Source organism: Rosa rugosa, chromosome 1 (genome assembly GCF_958449725.1).
Source record: "Rosa rugosa chromosome 1, drRosRugo1.1, whole genome shotgun sequence".
Classification (NCBI taxonomy): domain Eukaryota; kingdom Viridiplantae; phylum Streptophyta; class Magnoliopsida; order Rosales; family Rosaceae; genus Rosa; species Rosa rugosa.
The window spans coordinates 57,757,625-57,775,924 of NC_084820.1; the positions used below are offsets into that span (position 1 = coordinate 57,757,625).

Below are 18,300 nucleotides of genomic sequence, written 5' to 3' on the forward strand. Positions count from 1 at the left end.
TAGGGCTAGATCATATTATGATAATTGAAATTTGGTTGACTATCAATGGGCGGAAGAAACTGGACGAACATTCAAAACCGTTAGTTGTCATAAAAAAAAAAAAAAAAAATTCATAGTCCATGACGGAGACTAGGGTGGGTGACAGGGAAGGGGTGGAGATTGCGTGGTTTGACCCGTAGGGCGAGATCATATTATGATAATTGAAATTGCGTGGACTATCATGGGCGGAAGAAACTGCCATGGACGAACATTCAAAACGTACGTAACTTCATATTTTCCGGACAAAAACAAACTAATCCCAATAGTACACTTGGCACGTCAGTCTCTCCTCTGAAACCTATAGCTAACTAGCATGCATACTTCTTTACACAATAAGTTGACTCTTCACAACAAGCATATCAAGCGAGGCTATCTATATAAAGGAAGGCCGCCATTAAGCTAGCTATACGAACTTGTCAATTGAAGCTAGCAATAATATATTGCAGCATTCCATGAAATGTGGAAGCTTAAGGTTGCAGAAGGTGGGGAAGAGTCCTCGGCTTACATTTACAGCACGAACAACTTTGTGGGAAGGCAGACATGGGAGTTTGATCCCGATGCAGGAACTGCTGAAGAGCGAGCTGAGGTTGAAGCGGCTCGTCTTCATTTCTACAACAACCGCCATCTGGTTAAGCCCAGTGGTGACCTTCTTTGGAGATTGCAGGTACTTAAAGAGATGATACAATGGGATGATGACCTTTCCCCAATCAAATCAGCCTCTGTCATTAAAGAGAGTTTTGATTCGGTTGTCTCTAGAGGTCCGCCTGGACCATCTGGATATACCATGAAAAAAGGCTTATCCTATCTCTCATTCCTTCGTTTCTTGCTTTATGTCTTCTCCATGAAGAATCATCAGTATCGGTTACGCTATATATATATATGGCTGTGTAGAAAGCAAGTCGCTGAATTATTTAACAACCTAGCTAGCTTGCACCGAAATGTTCTTTTAGCTAGTTAGTCACTAAATATATTTGCCCGCATTATTTGGTTTAATATGTTAAATGATCATCAATTATTTGGTCTCCTAATGACCAGCAGATCATAAACTCTTATATTTTGATAAGAGTATCTATATAGGTCAAATGAAGTCCGCCTACATAAGTAAATATGAGCCATGAGCTAGTAACCAGTAACCACCCACTACCTAAGATCAAGGTCCTGGGTTCGAGTCACAATTAGGGTAGGAGTGAAATCCTTTGATCCTCTTTTAAAGAAGAAAAAAAAAAAAAAAATCACCCAAAAATATCAAAACGTTTTCATTTGACTTCTGACTAATTAATATTTCCTTCATATGCCTAATCAAAAAAGCTTCATTGTTTGCTTCGAAGCTCTTTGCTTGGAAGTTAATTAATAATCCTCATTGATATATTAGGGTCTTAATTTTGTATTTTTGGTTTGAATTAAAAATCATATCATTGATTTTCTCAAGTATTGTAAACTGCAGTTCCTAAGGGAGAAGCAGTTCAAACAGACAATTCCTCCAGTAAAAATTGAAGATGGCGAGGTTATCACATATGAAAAAACCACAGATGCACTGAGAAGGTCTGTCCACTTCTTCTCAGCGCTGCAAGCAAGCGATGGCCATTGGCCTGCGGAAAATGCTGGCCCTTTATTTTTCCTTCCTCCTATGGTTAGTACTTTGCTTCTCTATAGCTATAATTTACAGTCATCAATACTAAACTTTTGTGGATTGAGAGAAACACATACGTGTTCGTGTGCATGTGAATGCAACCCCATCTTCTCGACTTTGCAAACCCAGAACAAACTGGGGAATATTGGCGATCCAATTAAGAATTACAAGGATCTCCAAAAACCAGTTCTGATTAGTATCATGTTAACCAATCACTACATCCGTAAAACAGAAATGATTGATGATCGATTTATATAAATCTTGCATTTATTGATAGCTAATTTCTTTATATATATGTGTGTGTAACAGATTGAAGGTTTCATGCTTGCTTAATGTAAAGTATTTTATTTCTATTAATTTTTATTTTTTACTTTTAGGACTATATTATAAGTTTACAACTACTAACTGGATGTCTACTTTCTACCCTAAATTTTCAGGTCATAGTTATGCACATTACGGGGCATCTTAACAGTGTATTCTCTGAGGAGCATCGCAAAGAAATTCTGCGTTACATATACTATCATCAGGTACATATAGTCTTTGATATTCATTGACACAAATTTATCCACTTCTGCATACTTCAATCTGCCACTGTCTAAAGAATGTAAATTATTCATGTATGCTTTGAGGTATATCAGAATGAAGATGGTGGTTGGGGACTACATGTCGAAGGTCATAGCACCATGTTCAGCACAGCTCTCAGCTACATTTGTATGCGTATTCTCGGAGAAGGACCTGATGATGGTGGCCAAGACAATGCTTGTCCGAGAGCAAGAAAGTGGATTCTTGATCATGGTGGTGTCACACACATACCCTCTTGGGGAAAGACTTGGCTTTCGGTAAGGACCGGTAATTAATGTTAGGGCCGCCAATTGGTGATGTCAATCGATCAGTACTGTGTTTCAAATAAATGATGCTAATTTAGACCAGATTGGACTATTTTGTGACTGCCAGTGTTCTTTAAACTTGCAAGTTATATTTCTGTACAAAGGAGGAGAGTTGTTGCAATAGGATCAAATGCTGTGCCTATAGTGAGATCCACAAAAATGATTTTAATTGTATGAATTTAATTTCTTGTAGATTCTTGGTTTGTTTAATTGGTCTGGAAGCAACCCTATTCCCCCAGAGTTTTGGATTATTCCTTCATTTCTTCCTATGCATCCAGGTAATTAGCACACTGCTTGCCTGCTCTCCTTCAAGTCATTTTCTTTCATTTTCTATTTTGAAATGCTATAAGCAGTACTCATTTATATGTATTGGTGATTTATTTTTGTACTTTGATTTTAATCACTTTCTCATACAAATGCAGCAAAAATGTGGTGCTATAGTAGGACGTCTTACATGCCAATGTCATACCTATATGGAAAAAGGTTTGTTGGCCCAATTACACCCCTCATTCTTCAATTGAGGGACGAACTTTTTATTCAACCTTACAATGAAATCAATTGGAAGGAAGTACGCCATCTATGTGCCAAAGTGAGTATTCAACTTGATTTACTTCAAATTTCAAGCCATAAAATAGTTTGTATACAGGACCTGAATCACCTGATTACACAAATTTAATTGCAGGAGGATATCTACTACCCTCATCCTTGGATACAGGATCTCCTTTGGGATACCCTCTACATTTCCACAGAGCCTCTTCTTACCCGTTGGCCCTTCAACAAGTTGATCAGAGAAAAGGCTCTACAAGTGACGATGGAGCATATTCATTATGAAGATGAGAACAGCCGATACATTACCATGGGGTGTTTGGAAAAGGTAATGTATATGGAGAAAATCTTTTCCTCGTTATGTTGTATATCATAAATTATCCCAGTCCTAACTCCTAACTTATTTCCTATTCTACTGGTATTTGCGCAACTCGATAAATAGGCGTTATGTATGCTTGCCTGTTGGGCTGAAGATCCAAATGGGGACTATTTCAAGAAGCATCTCGCTAGGATCCCGGATTATTTATGGGTTGCTGAAGATGGGATGAAGATGCAAGTTAGTACACAATAAGATACAATATATATGAATTATTTTAATTGTACGTTTTTCATCATTTTCAACATTGAAAATTTACTCTATATTGTGGTGCAGAGTTTTGGCAGTCAGGAGTGGGATACTAGTTTTGCCATTCAAGCTTTGCTTGCTAGTAATCTCAAGGATGAAATTGGACCAACGCTTGCTAGAGGACATGACTTCATAAAGAAATCTCAGGTTTATATCTAGTTCTAATGAAGTCAGGTGTCATTTTTTGTGAGAAATGTCAGTCCAGTTATTGGTTCAGAGTTCAGACTAGCTAATGACTCTGCACTCAAATTTTGAAGGTCAAGGACAACCCTTCTGGTGACTTCAAAAGCATGTACCGCCACATTTCTAAAGGATCGTGGACTTTCTCCGATCAAGATCATGGATGGCAAGTTTCTGATTGCACTGCAGAAGGTTTAAAGGTAACAAACTTTGCTCCAACGCTTCACGTCAGGTTTTCTTATCCAACATAGCTTGTTAATTATTATTCCATGTTTCTCACCATAGTCACACTCACCTCCACAGTGTTGTCTTCTGTTGTCGATGATGCCATCGGAGATAGTTGGTGAAAAAATGGAGCCTGAGCGCTTGTACGATTCTGTCAATGTTCTTCTTTCCCTACAGGTGATATAACTTGTCTAAAGTAATCAAATCTGGAGATAGTTATTAATGATTCTTTCACTCTGCAAGAGCTGCTTTACTTCCAAGATTTTAATCAACTTTCAGCTGTTTTAACTTCTCCATTCTAGCTCATTGGTATCTTATGTCTCTGTACTCATAAAAAATGCTCGACTTTACGTATCATTGCAGAGCAAGAATGGTGGTTTATCAGCCTGGGAGCCAGCAGGGGCAGCAGAATGGTTAGAAGTAAGAATTTTATCAAATCGATATCATGCATACATGTTGATCGGGGAACTCTGTCCAATGAGTTGACATATTCTTACTTGTTTTATTTCCTCAGCTGTTAAATCCGACAGAGTTCTTGGAGGACATTGTAATTGAGCATGAACATGTTGAGTGCACTTCATCTGTAATCCAGGCTTTAGTTCTGTTTAAGAAGCTACACCCTGGGCATAGGAAGAAAGAGATTGAACATTCCATCACCAATGCTGTACGCTACGTTGAAAATATGCAAATGCCGGATGGTTCATGGTATATATGTTTCTATTCTATGCAATCAATCTATGATTAAGAAAATATGTTACTTTGTTACTTTCACCTAGTACAGGAAAAAAAAATGGAGAACTTGAATAATAAGTAAACTCTTATAAACATTTGAACAGGTATGGAGATTGGGGAGTTTGCTTCACATATGGTACCTGGTTTGCACTAGGAGGATTGGCAGCTGCTGGCAAGACTTTTAGCACTTGTGCAGCCATGCGCAATGGGGTTAGCTTTCTACTTACGGTGCAGAGAGAGAACGGTGGTTGGGGAGAGAGCTATCTTTCATGTCCACAAAAGGTAACTAATTCAATGCTTTAATTAGTTTCCTAATCCGTCTTAAATTATGATAACTCAATATCTCTCTGACTTGGGTGATCCAGACATACATTCCTCTCGAAGGAAACCGATCCAATCTAGTACATACTGCTTGGGCTATGATGGGTCTCATTCATGCGGGACAGGCAGAAAGAGACCCAACACCTCTTCATCGCGCAGCAAAGTTTATAATCAATTCTCAACTGGAAAATGGTGATTTTCCCCAGCAGGTATTTAATTCTTTGCATAACAAAATTTTCATCCTGGTAGTGAAGAAGATATGCACAAATTATATAGTATGTTAATTTTATGTAGTACTTGCAGTGTTTTGTAACTATTAAACACTGAATTAATATGGCAGGAAATCACTGGAGTCTTCAAGAAGAACTGCATGCTACATTTTGCAGCATATAGAAATATATTCCCACTGTGGGCTCTTGCAGAATATCGCAATTGTTTTCCCTTGCCTTCCAAGGGCTAAGGGGCTCCCTGTTGAAGGAAGTCGACATCATGTGTGCCTCTTCAAATTAGGGTTTAGTCCTAGAGTTGTAATAGGAGAAGGTTCTAGATTTCCTAGTTATGTTCGGATTCTATTACCTTTCTTGTACTTTGTAAATTCCCTATATAAAGGGCTCCTATTATCAATAATAAGACACAATTCTCTCTGCAATTTCATTTTTACTACAACGCGTTATCAGCGCGCACGAGCCCTAACCCTAGCCTAAAAGAAAAAGAAAAAAAAAAACCCTAAACTCCCCTCACCAAAACTGCCGCAAGCTGCTCCCCGCGCTGCAGCCTACAGCCCGTGCTAGCCTCCTGCGCGCCTGCTCCCCTCGCTGCAGCCCACGTCCCATGCTGTAGCCCTACCCCTGCAGCCTAATCATCGCGCTGCCCCCGCAGCTTTCCTGCGCACCCGTGTGCTCGTCCGCCTCCCGCGACCTGCAGCCCTGCAGCCTACACCCCGCGCGCACCTGCAGCCTCCTGCCGCAAGCTCCCGCGTTCCAGCTAGCAAAGCCACCGACCGGCAGCACCCGCAAACTACTTCCTGCATCACAACCGAGCCATTAGCCACGACCAGGATTGTAAACAAGTTACAATCCCAGATTAGGATCGAACAGCCACTGCAATCCTAGCTTAGGATTGAAGCAGCATCTGCAATCCCTACCCAGGATCAATAGCACGTCTGCAATCCTTTCAATGTTTCAAGCCCCGCAGCCTCCTGCCGCAAGCATTGCAGCCCACTGCCGCAAGTCCCGCTGCTGCCCTGCGCTGAGCCTGCTGCTGCCCCGCCACCTGCTGCTGCCAATTGTTGCTGCTGTTGTTGCCCTAACACACCTGCTCCAACACGCGCGTGTTCTCAAGCCCCGAATCATCAAGTAAGCTTTTGTGATTAAAGTTCCTGCTTTCTTGTCTTTTAAATTCCTTTATTTGCTGCAGGATTTGTATAATACGAACATGTGTTTGATTATTTAATAAGCGGAATTGTGGGGATTCACGCTAAACGAACTAAGAGCGTTCGTAATCAATGAACTAAGAGTGTTCATAATATTCGGACTAAGAGCGTCCGCAAGCATCAAATTGTGACCATATTAAAACATCATTGTTTGGTCTAATCCAAATATTCTTGGAAATTGATTTCTTGGTAGCATAGCTCGGAAATCTTATTATTTTAGTTTTCGTGGAAGTTTAATTAGCTCCGAAACTAATATATATTCTCTTCTTATTTTCAGGATGTCGAATGAACCAAGACTCGACTTTCCCATGCTTGACTCAACAGGCTCGGATTACCATAGCTGGGTAACTGATGTTGAGAACCACCTCACTTCAAAGGGAATATTACCCATAATCCAGGCACCTAACCCGGATCTTGTGTTCACACGAACACCTACAAAGCATGCTCAAGTAGTTATCTTGATGCGACGTCATATGGACAAAGCACTCAGATTGGAGTACATGTCGATCAAAGATGCAAGAGAGCTATGGGTAGCGCTAGAAGAGCGCTTTGGCAATGTCCAAGATTCCCTCCTCCCTGACTTGAAGGTTCAATGGAACAATTTGCGCTTCGCTGACTTCAAGTCCGTTGCTGAATATAATTCAGAAGCTCTTCGCCTACAATCCATGTTGAGATTTTGTGGACAACCTGTCACAGAGCAAGAGCTAATTGAGAAAACTCTCTCCACCTTCCCCGTTTCAGCAATTGTGGTCTCAAAGCAATATCGTACCGAGGTCAATGCTGGACGGATCACGAGGTTTCATCAGCTTATCAATGTTATGTCTGTAGCTGAGAAACATGATAACATACTCGTGAGGAATTATAATTCAAGGCCCATTGGAACTAAGAGCGTTCATGAGGCGAATTATAATGCACCCAAAGGAGGGCGCAAAGAGCGGAACCCTAAGAATAAGGGACATGAGGGACGTATGGGTCCATATAACCGCCCTGACGAGGAAGGAAACCGCAAGTTTGGTGCGGATACACGTGGTGGCAATGCCACACGTGGGAGAGGTGGTTGTGGTATCCCTGGCCGTGGTGGTGGCGCCAACCCTCATAGGGAACGTCCACAACGTGCACCTCAATTGAAGGGAGGCAACCACAATGATGTGTGTCATCGATGTGGATTAAGTGAGCATTGGTTCAAGCAATGCAAAGCAAGCGAGCAACTAGCTGCAAGATACAGGGCATACAGGGACCTGAGGGAGCAAGAAGTATACCTTCAGAAGAAGAAGAAAATGGAGAAGATGTCAATCTCACCATAGAGGACTTCAAAGCTGAAGATGAAGTGCACAAGGATGCCGCAGACTTTGATTAGAATAGTCCTTTTTATTTTCCAAGAATTATGTAATGGAAATATGCCTTAGTCAATAAATGACAATTGTATTAACTCTTTCTCATGTGGCGCATCCAATGAAGTATGATGTCTAGGAAAGCAATTGAGATCAGTGGTACTTAAGAGAGCCTCGCTCCACCAACATCTCTCTCTCTACTTTCCTGGTCATATTTGATTGGAGTTACCAAACGGATTGAGTGACTACAATTTGTCTAAGTTTGATTTTTTTATTTTGGATTAGACTTTGGAAACTTTGATGTAATCATTGACTATTTTTATTAATAAAGTATCGTATTATTATTCAATGTCATGGACATGTTTTAATTCCAAACTTTATTATTTTTCAGTATGTTTCCTGGAGAGTTGGAATGCCTTGTTGATAGTGGCACCACACATACTATATTGCGACATAGGCAACTATTTCTATGGATGACGCCTAGTCGATCTTCAGTGACTACGATGGCTGGACCATCACAATTGATTCATGGTCGAGGACCAGCTCAATTTATGTTGCCAAATGGCACAAGTCTTAATGTCACTGAAGCTCTATATGCTCCTAGGGCTGGAAGAACCCTATTGAGTTTTAAAGATATAAGAGCCAATGGTTTTCATGTGGAAACACATTGTGAGAATGGACAAGAGTTCCTTTGCATCACCTCTAATGACTACGGACATAAACGAGTATTAGAGAAACTTATGTGTCGCTCTAGTGGGTTGTATGCAACCACTATTCGAGTCATTGAATCCAACCATGTCATGAGAGATGACTTATGGGATTTTGACACATATAGGCTTTGGCACGACCGTCTGGGACACCCAGGTCGTGATATAATGATCCGTATACTAAAGACTTCACACGGACATCCATTTTTCAAAACGAAAAGAACTCAACCCCAAAATTTGGTCCAAGGAAGGGCATCGACGCCACATGGCGCCGTCCCTATGCAAAACCGGCCGTTATTGGCTAGAGCCGCCTACCCCTTGCGGCCCCACGTTGGTTTTGACGCCAACACTGCTTCCTTGACCCAATTTTCTACTTCTAAAGCTTATATTTCGTTTTGCAAAGCCTGCTCTTTAGCAAAGTTAGGATGTAAACCATCATATGCAAAGGACACTAAAGAAAACATCCCATTCTTACAAAGAATCCAAGGTGATATTTGTGAACCTATCCAACCAACTTGCGGACCATTTAGATATTTTATGGTGTTGGTTGATGCATCGACACGCTGGTCACATATCATGCTTTTGTCCCCAAGAAATGTTGCATTTGCTAAACTCCTAGCACAAATCATTAAGTTAAGGGCTCACCACCCTGATCATCCCATTAAGTCAATTCGTCTTGACAATGCTGGAGAGTTTACATAAAAAACTTTTGATGACTATTGCATGTCCATTGGGATTGAGGTTGAACACCCTGTTCCTCACATTCACACCCAAAATGGTCTCGCAGAAGCTGCCATTAAAAGACTTCAAATGGTTGCTAGAGCATTGGTTATGCGCACCAATCTCCCTGTTTCTGCTTGGGGCTATGCAATATTGCATGCAGCTGTGCTTATTCGTCTGAGGCCTACTGCCACTCAACCTTTTTCGGCGTCCCAGATGGTTACTGGATATGAGCCTGACGTCTCACACTTACGCATATTTTGGGTGTGCAGTTTATGTGCCAATTGCCCCGCCACAGCGCACCAAAATGGGACCTCAAAGACGATTAGGCATTTATGTTGGATATGACTTTCCAACTATTATCCGCTACTTAGAACCCTTGACAGGCGATCTATTTACCGCTAGATTTGCGGATTGTCACTTTGATGAGACAGTCTTCCCGTCGTTAGGGGGAGATAAGAACAACAATGTTCAACAGAAACAATAGGAATTGTCGTGGTCTGTCCCCACTTTGTCTCATCTTGATCCCCGACCCGCACAGTCCGAAATTGAAGTGCGGAGAATTCTCGATCTTTAGAACGTAGCAGACTCTATGCCTGATGCGTTTTCTGATATCGCTAAAGTGACAAGATCACATATACCTACTGCAAACGTGCCTGCAAGGATTGATGTCCCTAAAAATCATGGACATGGCGCCACCCCTAGGGGTATTGGGCATGGCGCCGCCACCACTAATGGTGATGGCAATGTGGCTCAGGCCGGGCTCCCAGCAAGGAAACGTGGGAGGCCCAAAGGTTCGATGGATTCTCGCCCAAGAAAGAAATCGAGTTTGGCACAAAAAGATTCATTAATCATCGACATAAATAACCCGTCTCATGAAGATATTCCGGATTATGGTTATGTCCAAGAGACATCATTGGAGGACGCTCTAATGTTAGAACCAATTCCAGAGAATAGAGAGATCTCCATGAATTACACTAGTGTACATGAGACGTTGAATCGAGATTCTATTATCCTTGATGATGTGTTTGCATATTCTATCGCTCAAGGAATTATAGAACACGATGATATCGAACCTCGCTCCGTTGAAGAATGTCAACGAAGAGCAGATTGGCATAAATGGAAAGATGTGATCCAGGTTGAATTGGATTCACTAACAAAGAGACAGGTATTTGGGCCTATAACGCTGACACCCCCAAGTATAAAGCATGTTGGCCATAAATGGGTCTTTGTTAGAAAGCGTAATGAGAAAAATGAGGTTGTTAGATACAAAGCCCGCCTTGTGGCGCAAGGTTTCTCACAACGCCCTGGAATCGACTACGAGGAGACATATTCTCCTGTAATAGACGTTATAACGTTCCGCTACCTTGTCAGTTTGGTAGTTTCCGAAAAACTTGACATGCAGCTTATGGATGTGGTTACAACATATGTCTATGGGGATCTAGATTCAGAGATATATATGAAGGTTCCAGATGGACTTCAATTACCCAAATCAAGTGGCTCTAAACTACGGAGCGCGTTTTCAATAAGATTGAAACGCTCACTATATGGGTTGAAACAATTCGGACGGATGTGGTATAACCGTCAAGTGACTACTTGATTGGGAAGGGATATGTCAACAATGAAATATGTCCATGCGTGTTTATTAAAAGAACAAGTTCCGGATTTGCAATTGTAGCATTATATGTCGATGACATGAACCTAATTGGAACTCTAGATGAGTTAAAGGAAACTGCTAAGTACTTGAAATCCGAATTTGAGATGAAATATCTTGGGAAAACACGGTTTTGTCTCGGACTAGAACTCGAGCACCGTAGTGATGGGATTATGATCCATCAGTCAGCATATACTCAAAAATTACTAAGGCGCTTTAATGAAGATAAAGCAAAGCCTGTGAGTACTCCCATAATCGGCCGTAGTCTTGAGCCCGGAAAAGATCCGTTTCGTCCAAGGGATGAGGATGAAGACTTATTAGAGGCTGAAGTGCCCTATCTAAGTGCAATAAGCGCATTATTGTACTTAGCTCAATGCACAAGACCGAACATCTCGTTCGCAGTGAACTTGTTAGCTCGACATAGCTCTGCGCCAACACGCCGCCATTGGATTGGTGTAAAGACAATATTTCGATACTTGAGAGGTACGATTGATATGGGCTTGTTTTATCCCTACAGAGAGAAAAGAAATGACGAAAGTATGGGATCGGACCCCACAAGGCAAAATGCCACCTTCCGTGATGTAGACGCTGGCGCCGCCATCCATGGTGGTCGATGTCCTCCTCCTCCCCTCCATCAAAATGACAACGATGTCTTGATGGGTTTTGCTGATGCAGGGTATATCTCTGACCCTCACAAAGGTCGCTCCTAAACGGGTTATGTCTTTACCATGGGAAGCACTGCGATATCTTGGCGGTCTACAAAACAGACCATTGTTGCTACTTCCTCGAATCATGCAGAGATTATCGCTCTACATGAAGCCGTGCGAGAATGCATATGGCTAAGGTCTGTAATTAGACATATTCGAGGAACTTGTGGTTTGAAGTCTACCACAGATGAGCCTACATGCATTTATGAAGGTAATGCAGCTTGTATTGAGCAAATGAAATTAGGTTTCATCAAGGGCGACAACACCAAACATATATAGCCTAAGTTCTTTTACAATCAGCAACAACAAGCACTTCTAAATATTGAAGTGAATCAAATCCGATCTGAGGATAATGTAGCGGACTTATTTACTAAGTCGTTACCTAAATCCACATTCGAGAAACATGTGAAGAGCATCGGATTGAGAAAGTTATCCGAACTCCCATGATTGTAGCAATCAGGAGGAGATATTGACATTAGGGGGAGGTATGATGTCTACATGTTCGATCTCAAAGAGTAAAGGACGTGTTGTGTTCTTTTTGTCTTTCGACCAGGGTTATTTTTGTCCCACAGGGTTTTTGTTACCTGGCAAGGTTTTTAGTGAGGCAACGATCAAAGCGTCATCACCAAGTTTGAGCGGCACAAGGGGGAGTGTTGAAGGAAGTCGACATCATGTGTGCCTCTTCAAACTAGGGTTTAGTCCTAGAGTTGTAATAGGAGAAGGTTCTAGATTTCCTAGTTATGTTCGGATTCTATTACCTTTCTTGTACTCTGTAAATTCCCTATATAAAGGGCTCCTATTATCAATAATAAGACACAATTCTCTCTGCAATTCCATTTTTACTACAACACTCCCCATATTATGTAGCTCTCATCCAAAATAAAGGATCAAACATCTCAGTAGATGAAAATGGGAATATAAACTAATATCAATCTCTGTATATAAGATAAACAATACATAGGGTTGTACTACTGTTTATTGTTGTTATGGAGCTTAATTTCTTGCTTGTTCACTTTTTATTTCCATTACTTGTTTGTTTTTACTTAGGAAAGGTTTGGCTTTTCCCCTTTTCCTTCTTGAGTCCAAGAATTTTGCTACAGTTGGCGCGAAACGCTAAGGAGTGGGAAATTTGAAACGCCTCTTTGTTTTCAGCAAATTGGAAAGTTGGAACTTCCCATATATTCTCCACCGATCCAATTAATTGTTCAATTAGGGCGCATTTGTTAGGGGGATTGTGTTACCCCGTCTTAATTTCTTTAGGAGTCCTGCACTTCTCAAGCCTGGCTTATGCTATAGGATGCCTTGACCCATGTTTGGTGCCAGCAGGATTAAGTATAGAACTAAAACCATCAACACCACCAACCTACAAAATCAGCGAATCTCCAAACGGTGACCTGATCAGAACTCCGCCGTCAGGACACCTCCAGCTGGGGCACCGGTCGGGTTCGATCTGTCTTGTAATCGCCGACGTGCCTCTAGCCTTAGTTGGTCCGATTGGTGGGTGCGGATAGAGAATCGAACACCGAGGTCTCCAGCGGTTTTTCTACAAATTCAGGCGGCTCCGGCGATGTTTTGAGGTGCATGAGGTATGAATCTTGATCTACTCTTCGTGTTCTACATGCTAGTTTACATGATTTTAGAATTTGATTATGTTTTGGAGGAATTGGTTTCTGGGTGTTTCAGCCACCGTCGGGTACACCGTCTGTGGTGGTGGTTTCGAGTTTCTTTAGGCTAATCTTGATTCAATTATGAACGTTGGGGCTAGGAATGAGGTATTTGTGCTTAATTTCAAAACAGGTGAAGGTTGTGGAGAAGGCGAGCAGAATGAATTGATTCAATTTCTGTATTCTTCGTCAAGGTCAGTCATGTTTAGGGAGGTAAGAATGATCAATGAATTGAAGCAAAGTGGAGAGTGAGAATGAGGCTTCCACAATCCCATGATTTTTGGTGTCTCTATGGTTGAAGTTGTTAAGGTGTTTTTGGGACTCTAGAATCTCGATCATTTAATATAGTCCATGTTGTTGCCAAACATTGGATGGCTTGTCTTCCACTAGATAAGCATGTATGTCCAATCCTGTCCAGTCCCCCCCTACCAAACACACCCTTAAAGTGTTACCCAAAGATATGTTCATTTATTAGAATACCAAGACAAAAAGACAAATGAAATCGACAATCCACTTTTAAAAATGTTTGTTATAATAAGCTGTATGAAGTCGATTTATTGCATTTACGGGTCCTAAATGTTAAACTCGTATTGAGTAAAAGTTGCAAAACAAATGCACTAAGCGATTGTCGGGTCATGTCACCAGTGTGGTACATAAAAGAATTGATTATCTCATTGACCCGCCATTCAAGTAGGAAGACGTTTAGATGCGTAACAAATTGATAAGTTCATCTAAGGAAGCAGCATATTACAAATTAACTTACATAAGAGAAAATCCGTGTAGTATACGTATACCAAGTGGTTTTTAAGTTTTTAACTATATATATGCTAATCAGTCATCTTGCTCTGACATTTTGTAGTCTTCTTAAGAGTAAGCTTATTGTATAGCACCTATACCTATACATTTGACATATTCAAGCTCTAAGTCTAAACAAACTATCCTCTTTTTTATAATTTCCTACAAACAGCTTAGGTAAAATGCAATAAGCTTTTTAATCATAACAATTAATCAAAAAGTAAAAAGAAGTATGTTATGGACTTTTGGTGTGGTAATGGTTTCTTTTAATCCATCAACTTTCAATATGCAGGCTGAGATCATTACGTTAAGAGAAAGAGTAAATTTGAACTAAAAAAAATAAATGTCTGGAATGATGCGGTCACCTCTATTGGTCACAATCTTTCTTTTCCGCAAATCTGGATCAAGAAGATTCTGACTTCGGTTATCCCAACCGTTCATCTAGATGACTAGATCTTCTTAATATCAGTTGTCCTAGCCTAGAAGGTTTTTTTTTTTGCCTAAAAAAAATGTTTGGAAGAAAGGTCGTTGCTCGGTCTCAGTAACAACAGTAAAAGAGCCAAACATCTATTCAGTCCCAATAGTGTCCTTTCTCTCGTGCATCAACGGTCCCCCATCCACACTTAATTCATCTCGATCGTCTATGTGCATTTGTTCAACAACCCATCGTCTAGAAAGTAGAATAGTAGCAACAGAGAGAGTCCCATTTTTTTTTTCTCACCGCTCAGTTTCTTCTCCACTTTTCGGCTAAATATCTCCATTTCTGTTCAACAATGGGGAAAGGCAATTACCTTGTTCATATCATCATTCTGTTTTACCATATTGCAGAGAAATTTGTGCTCAAAACAAGGCATGAAGAAGATATGGAGCAACGCGGTTTGGCTCTGGAGTATAGTTGCGCTGATAGCAACACTGGCACTCACGCAGCTTAATTATGTGGTTTTGTATCAAAATCTTCTCGTACCATAGCCAGCCAAGAGTGATCTTTTACTTATTGGCCATAATTGTCCATGTATTGTGCATTGGACTCTATGTCTTGAGATACCACGCAAAGAAAAAGGCAGAAGAGGCCTACACCGAGACCGATTTCTACAGGTAACTAATTCTGAACTTTGAATCCCCACTCTTGTTGGCTAATAATTTGATCGAATAATATTATGTATATACACGTAAACAATTATGGATGAGGGTTTGTCGTCTGATTTTTAGTACAAATTTATATCTAAAATGAAATTAGGCTAGTCAAATTACTGCTTATATATATGTGTGTGTTTGTGTCGCAGAGGTATAAATGTTAACATCAGAAGTCATATGATTGTGGATATGTCCACAAAAGCTGATTCAGTAGTCAATAGGAATACCTTATTGCAATTTCAAATTGACAAGGAAAGGTAAATGAAAATTTCAAGAGGGAGTTCTCTGTTCCGCTATGTCCTTTACCATTTGAAATGTTTGTTTTGTACTAATTAGGTGCTTTTCGTGTTACTCACTTTCAGCACCATGGTTGTGTTCTCACTTTAGTAGGAATGGATTGCGTTCTCACTTCGGCCATCAAGGTTACTTGAAAAAGCTTCTAGGGCAACTAAATTTGAGAAGAGTTAGATGAAAGGTTGGGATAGCCGAAATCGGGAGCTTCTTGATACAGATTTGTGGAGAAGAAAGATTGTGAAACAGAGAATATATATCTGTAGCCAGATATTTTTACTCTGCATTACACCTTATTGCTAATACAGTAATATACTTGAACAAATATATATGTTGCGGTATATCTCACATGACCATCTATGTGTATAATGATTTCTACCAGGTGTAGCACACCTTTTTTTGGCAAAAAATTCCATGTTCTTTTTCTCTCGCTAAAATGATACTGCCTTCAAATAATAATTCCCAAGTATTTCTCAAACTAGATCATAGAATTAAAAAATTATGACACTTTTTTTTTTGTTTACAATTTTTCAAAGTCAAAAACATTAAATATCATTATGAAAAAATTTGTTGAAGGTTTCAGTGTTTCGTTAATTCCAACACGTTCTAGAAATGTTTTTTTTACAAAAGATGATCTTATGGTAAGGAAAATTTCAAGAAAAAATAGTGCCAACAAAGTTTAACATGTTTCGGTATGCTGTTGCATTCCAAGAGTACGTGTTCCCATGACACCTCCCAATGTGCCAAGCCATTCAATGTCTCATTTTGATTCAAATGGTCATGTTTCTTAATCTCACAATTGGTAAAGAATGATCCTTTATTTATTTTTTTAATATTTTTTTAAGGGGTTTCGAACCCAACCAAGTTGAATGAAAACTATTATAACGAAAACTATGTATAGAGGGGTACATAAGGCCTTGACCTCTAGCAAGTAGTGACATTAATTACAATCATCCTCAAGATGAGCTAACATATTAGCTACACCATTTACTTTTCAAAAAATATGCATAACCTTAGAAAAAATGTCAAATATGACTTACAATCGTCTATAATACGCCCAATCTTAGAAAGGTCATCAATATCCTGTAACACGGCAGCAATCACTTTCTAATTCAACCGCCACCCCATATTTGTGAATAGCCAAAAGTAGATCCGCCCTACATGTGTCAGTCTCCATATGCATAGCTGACAGTGCATGGGGAAATACTGCGCCAAAACTGCTAAGCACTCACCAGGTTCATTCCGAAAACCACTCCAACACCACCATCCCCTAATCAGATCGGAATCTACCATCTACATTAATTGATCTTTAGTCTACCACTGGGTCGGTTCTGCCACATTGCCGGAGGCCTTTTCCTCTTCCCACTCCCAGCCGGATGCACCTTTTCATACTCCTAAAAGAACTTCAAGGCATGCTGCGCTGTATTCCAAGCATTGAAGCGGCTTCCCTTTCACACTACATTGTTACGTTCTGTCCTTATAACCCAAAGGTACACGAAGAACATGTTACCCTCTTGCTCGTTCAGCAAGAATATCCATAACATTCCTCACCCAATCTTCTAGAAAGTTTGCTCTCACTTTAGTAGCCTTCAAACCAAGCTCAGTGAACGCCCAGTAACAATTAATCACTTCACATGAAATTTCTAAATACATGCAACCCTTCTTCCATTGCATGGCCACAGAACACACATGAATTATCAATCATATTTACCTTCTTGACCAAGGTACACTTGGTAAGCAGAATTCCACTTAACAACCTCCACATAAACGCCCTGATAATTCGGTGGTATCCTGCTGCCCATATACGCTTCCAGTACACCCCATTTATACCAACTGGACCCAAAGAACATGAAGCACGTTCAGCCAAACCCGCAGCCCTTCTAGCTACGTGATATCCATCTCTAAGAGAATATCTCCATTTATTATTGAAATGCCATACAAGTCTGTCTTCACCGACCCTAGTACTCAACGAAATACGTGCAATAATCTCAACCTCGATCAGCAGGTCTAAAGAGTTCCTGAATTAGAGGCACACACCACTCTTTCTCATACTGGTCGATAATCTCTTCGACTCTCAAGTCATCCAAACCCTCCATAGGTAAAGAAAAAGAAAACGGCTTGAAACTGAGGTAATGGAAGCTAAGGATCATTCAAACAATTATCATATTGTCTTTACCAACTTGAGAGCGATCGAAGCCCTTTCAACAAAAGTTCACGTCATGCACGATGCTCCGCCATGCATAAGACGAGCCCCCCAACAACTTGGCCCCCGAGAAATCAGTTTCCGGGAAATAACGTGCCTTATATAACCGTGCCTTATGTAAATTCGCCAACCTTGCTTAGCAAGTAAAGCTTGGTTGAAATGCACGATGTTTCTGAAACCCAAACCCCTTTCAGCCTTTGGTACACAGAGTTTTTCTCAAGCAAGCCGGTGTATCTTCTTCTCATTGATTTTGTCACCCCCACCAAAACTTAGCCATCAAGCTATATATATATATATGCATCTCCTTGCATCTCAATTTGTTTCCATAAGTTTGCTGGAATCTAAACCTTTGAAAGGACTGAAAATTGGTCTGATATCTGTGAGATTCTCGATGATGGTGTTGATATAAATGGAGTAACTTCTGCAATTCGTACTGCTGCATCGCATCTTGAAGAACTAGGATGCTCCATAACAGAG

General features: G+C 40.5%; 1 protein-coding gene across 1 annotated transcript; it reads left to right on the forward strand.

Annotated features, from left to right (window-relative positions):
• The first annotated feature begins 413 nt into the window (after positions 1 to 413).
• Positions 414 to 8,297, forward strand: LOC133725656 (beta-amyrin synthase-like). Its single transcript, XM_062152995.1, has 17 exons — positions 414 to 703; positions 1,484 to 1,669; positions 2,107 to 2,196; positions 2,308 to 2,508; positions 2,750 to 2,834; positions 2,979 to 3,145; positions 3,239 to 3,430; positions 3,545 to 3,658; positions 3,755 to 3,874; positions 3,985 to 4,107; positions 4,211 to 4,309; positions 4,496 to 4,552; positions 4,647 to 4,837; positions 4,969 to 5,146; positions 5,230 to 5,394; positions 5,526 to 6,540; positions 6,895 to 8,297. Exons 1-16 carry the CDS (start codon positions 497 to 499, stop codon positions 5,643 to 5,645), a joined length of 2,295 nt encoding a protein of 764 aa, XP_062008979.1. The 5' UTR covers positions 414 to 496; the 3' UTR covers positions 5,646 to 6,540; positions 6,895 to 8,297.
• The last annotated feature ends 10,003 nt before the right edge of the window (positions 8,298 to 18,300 follow it).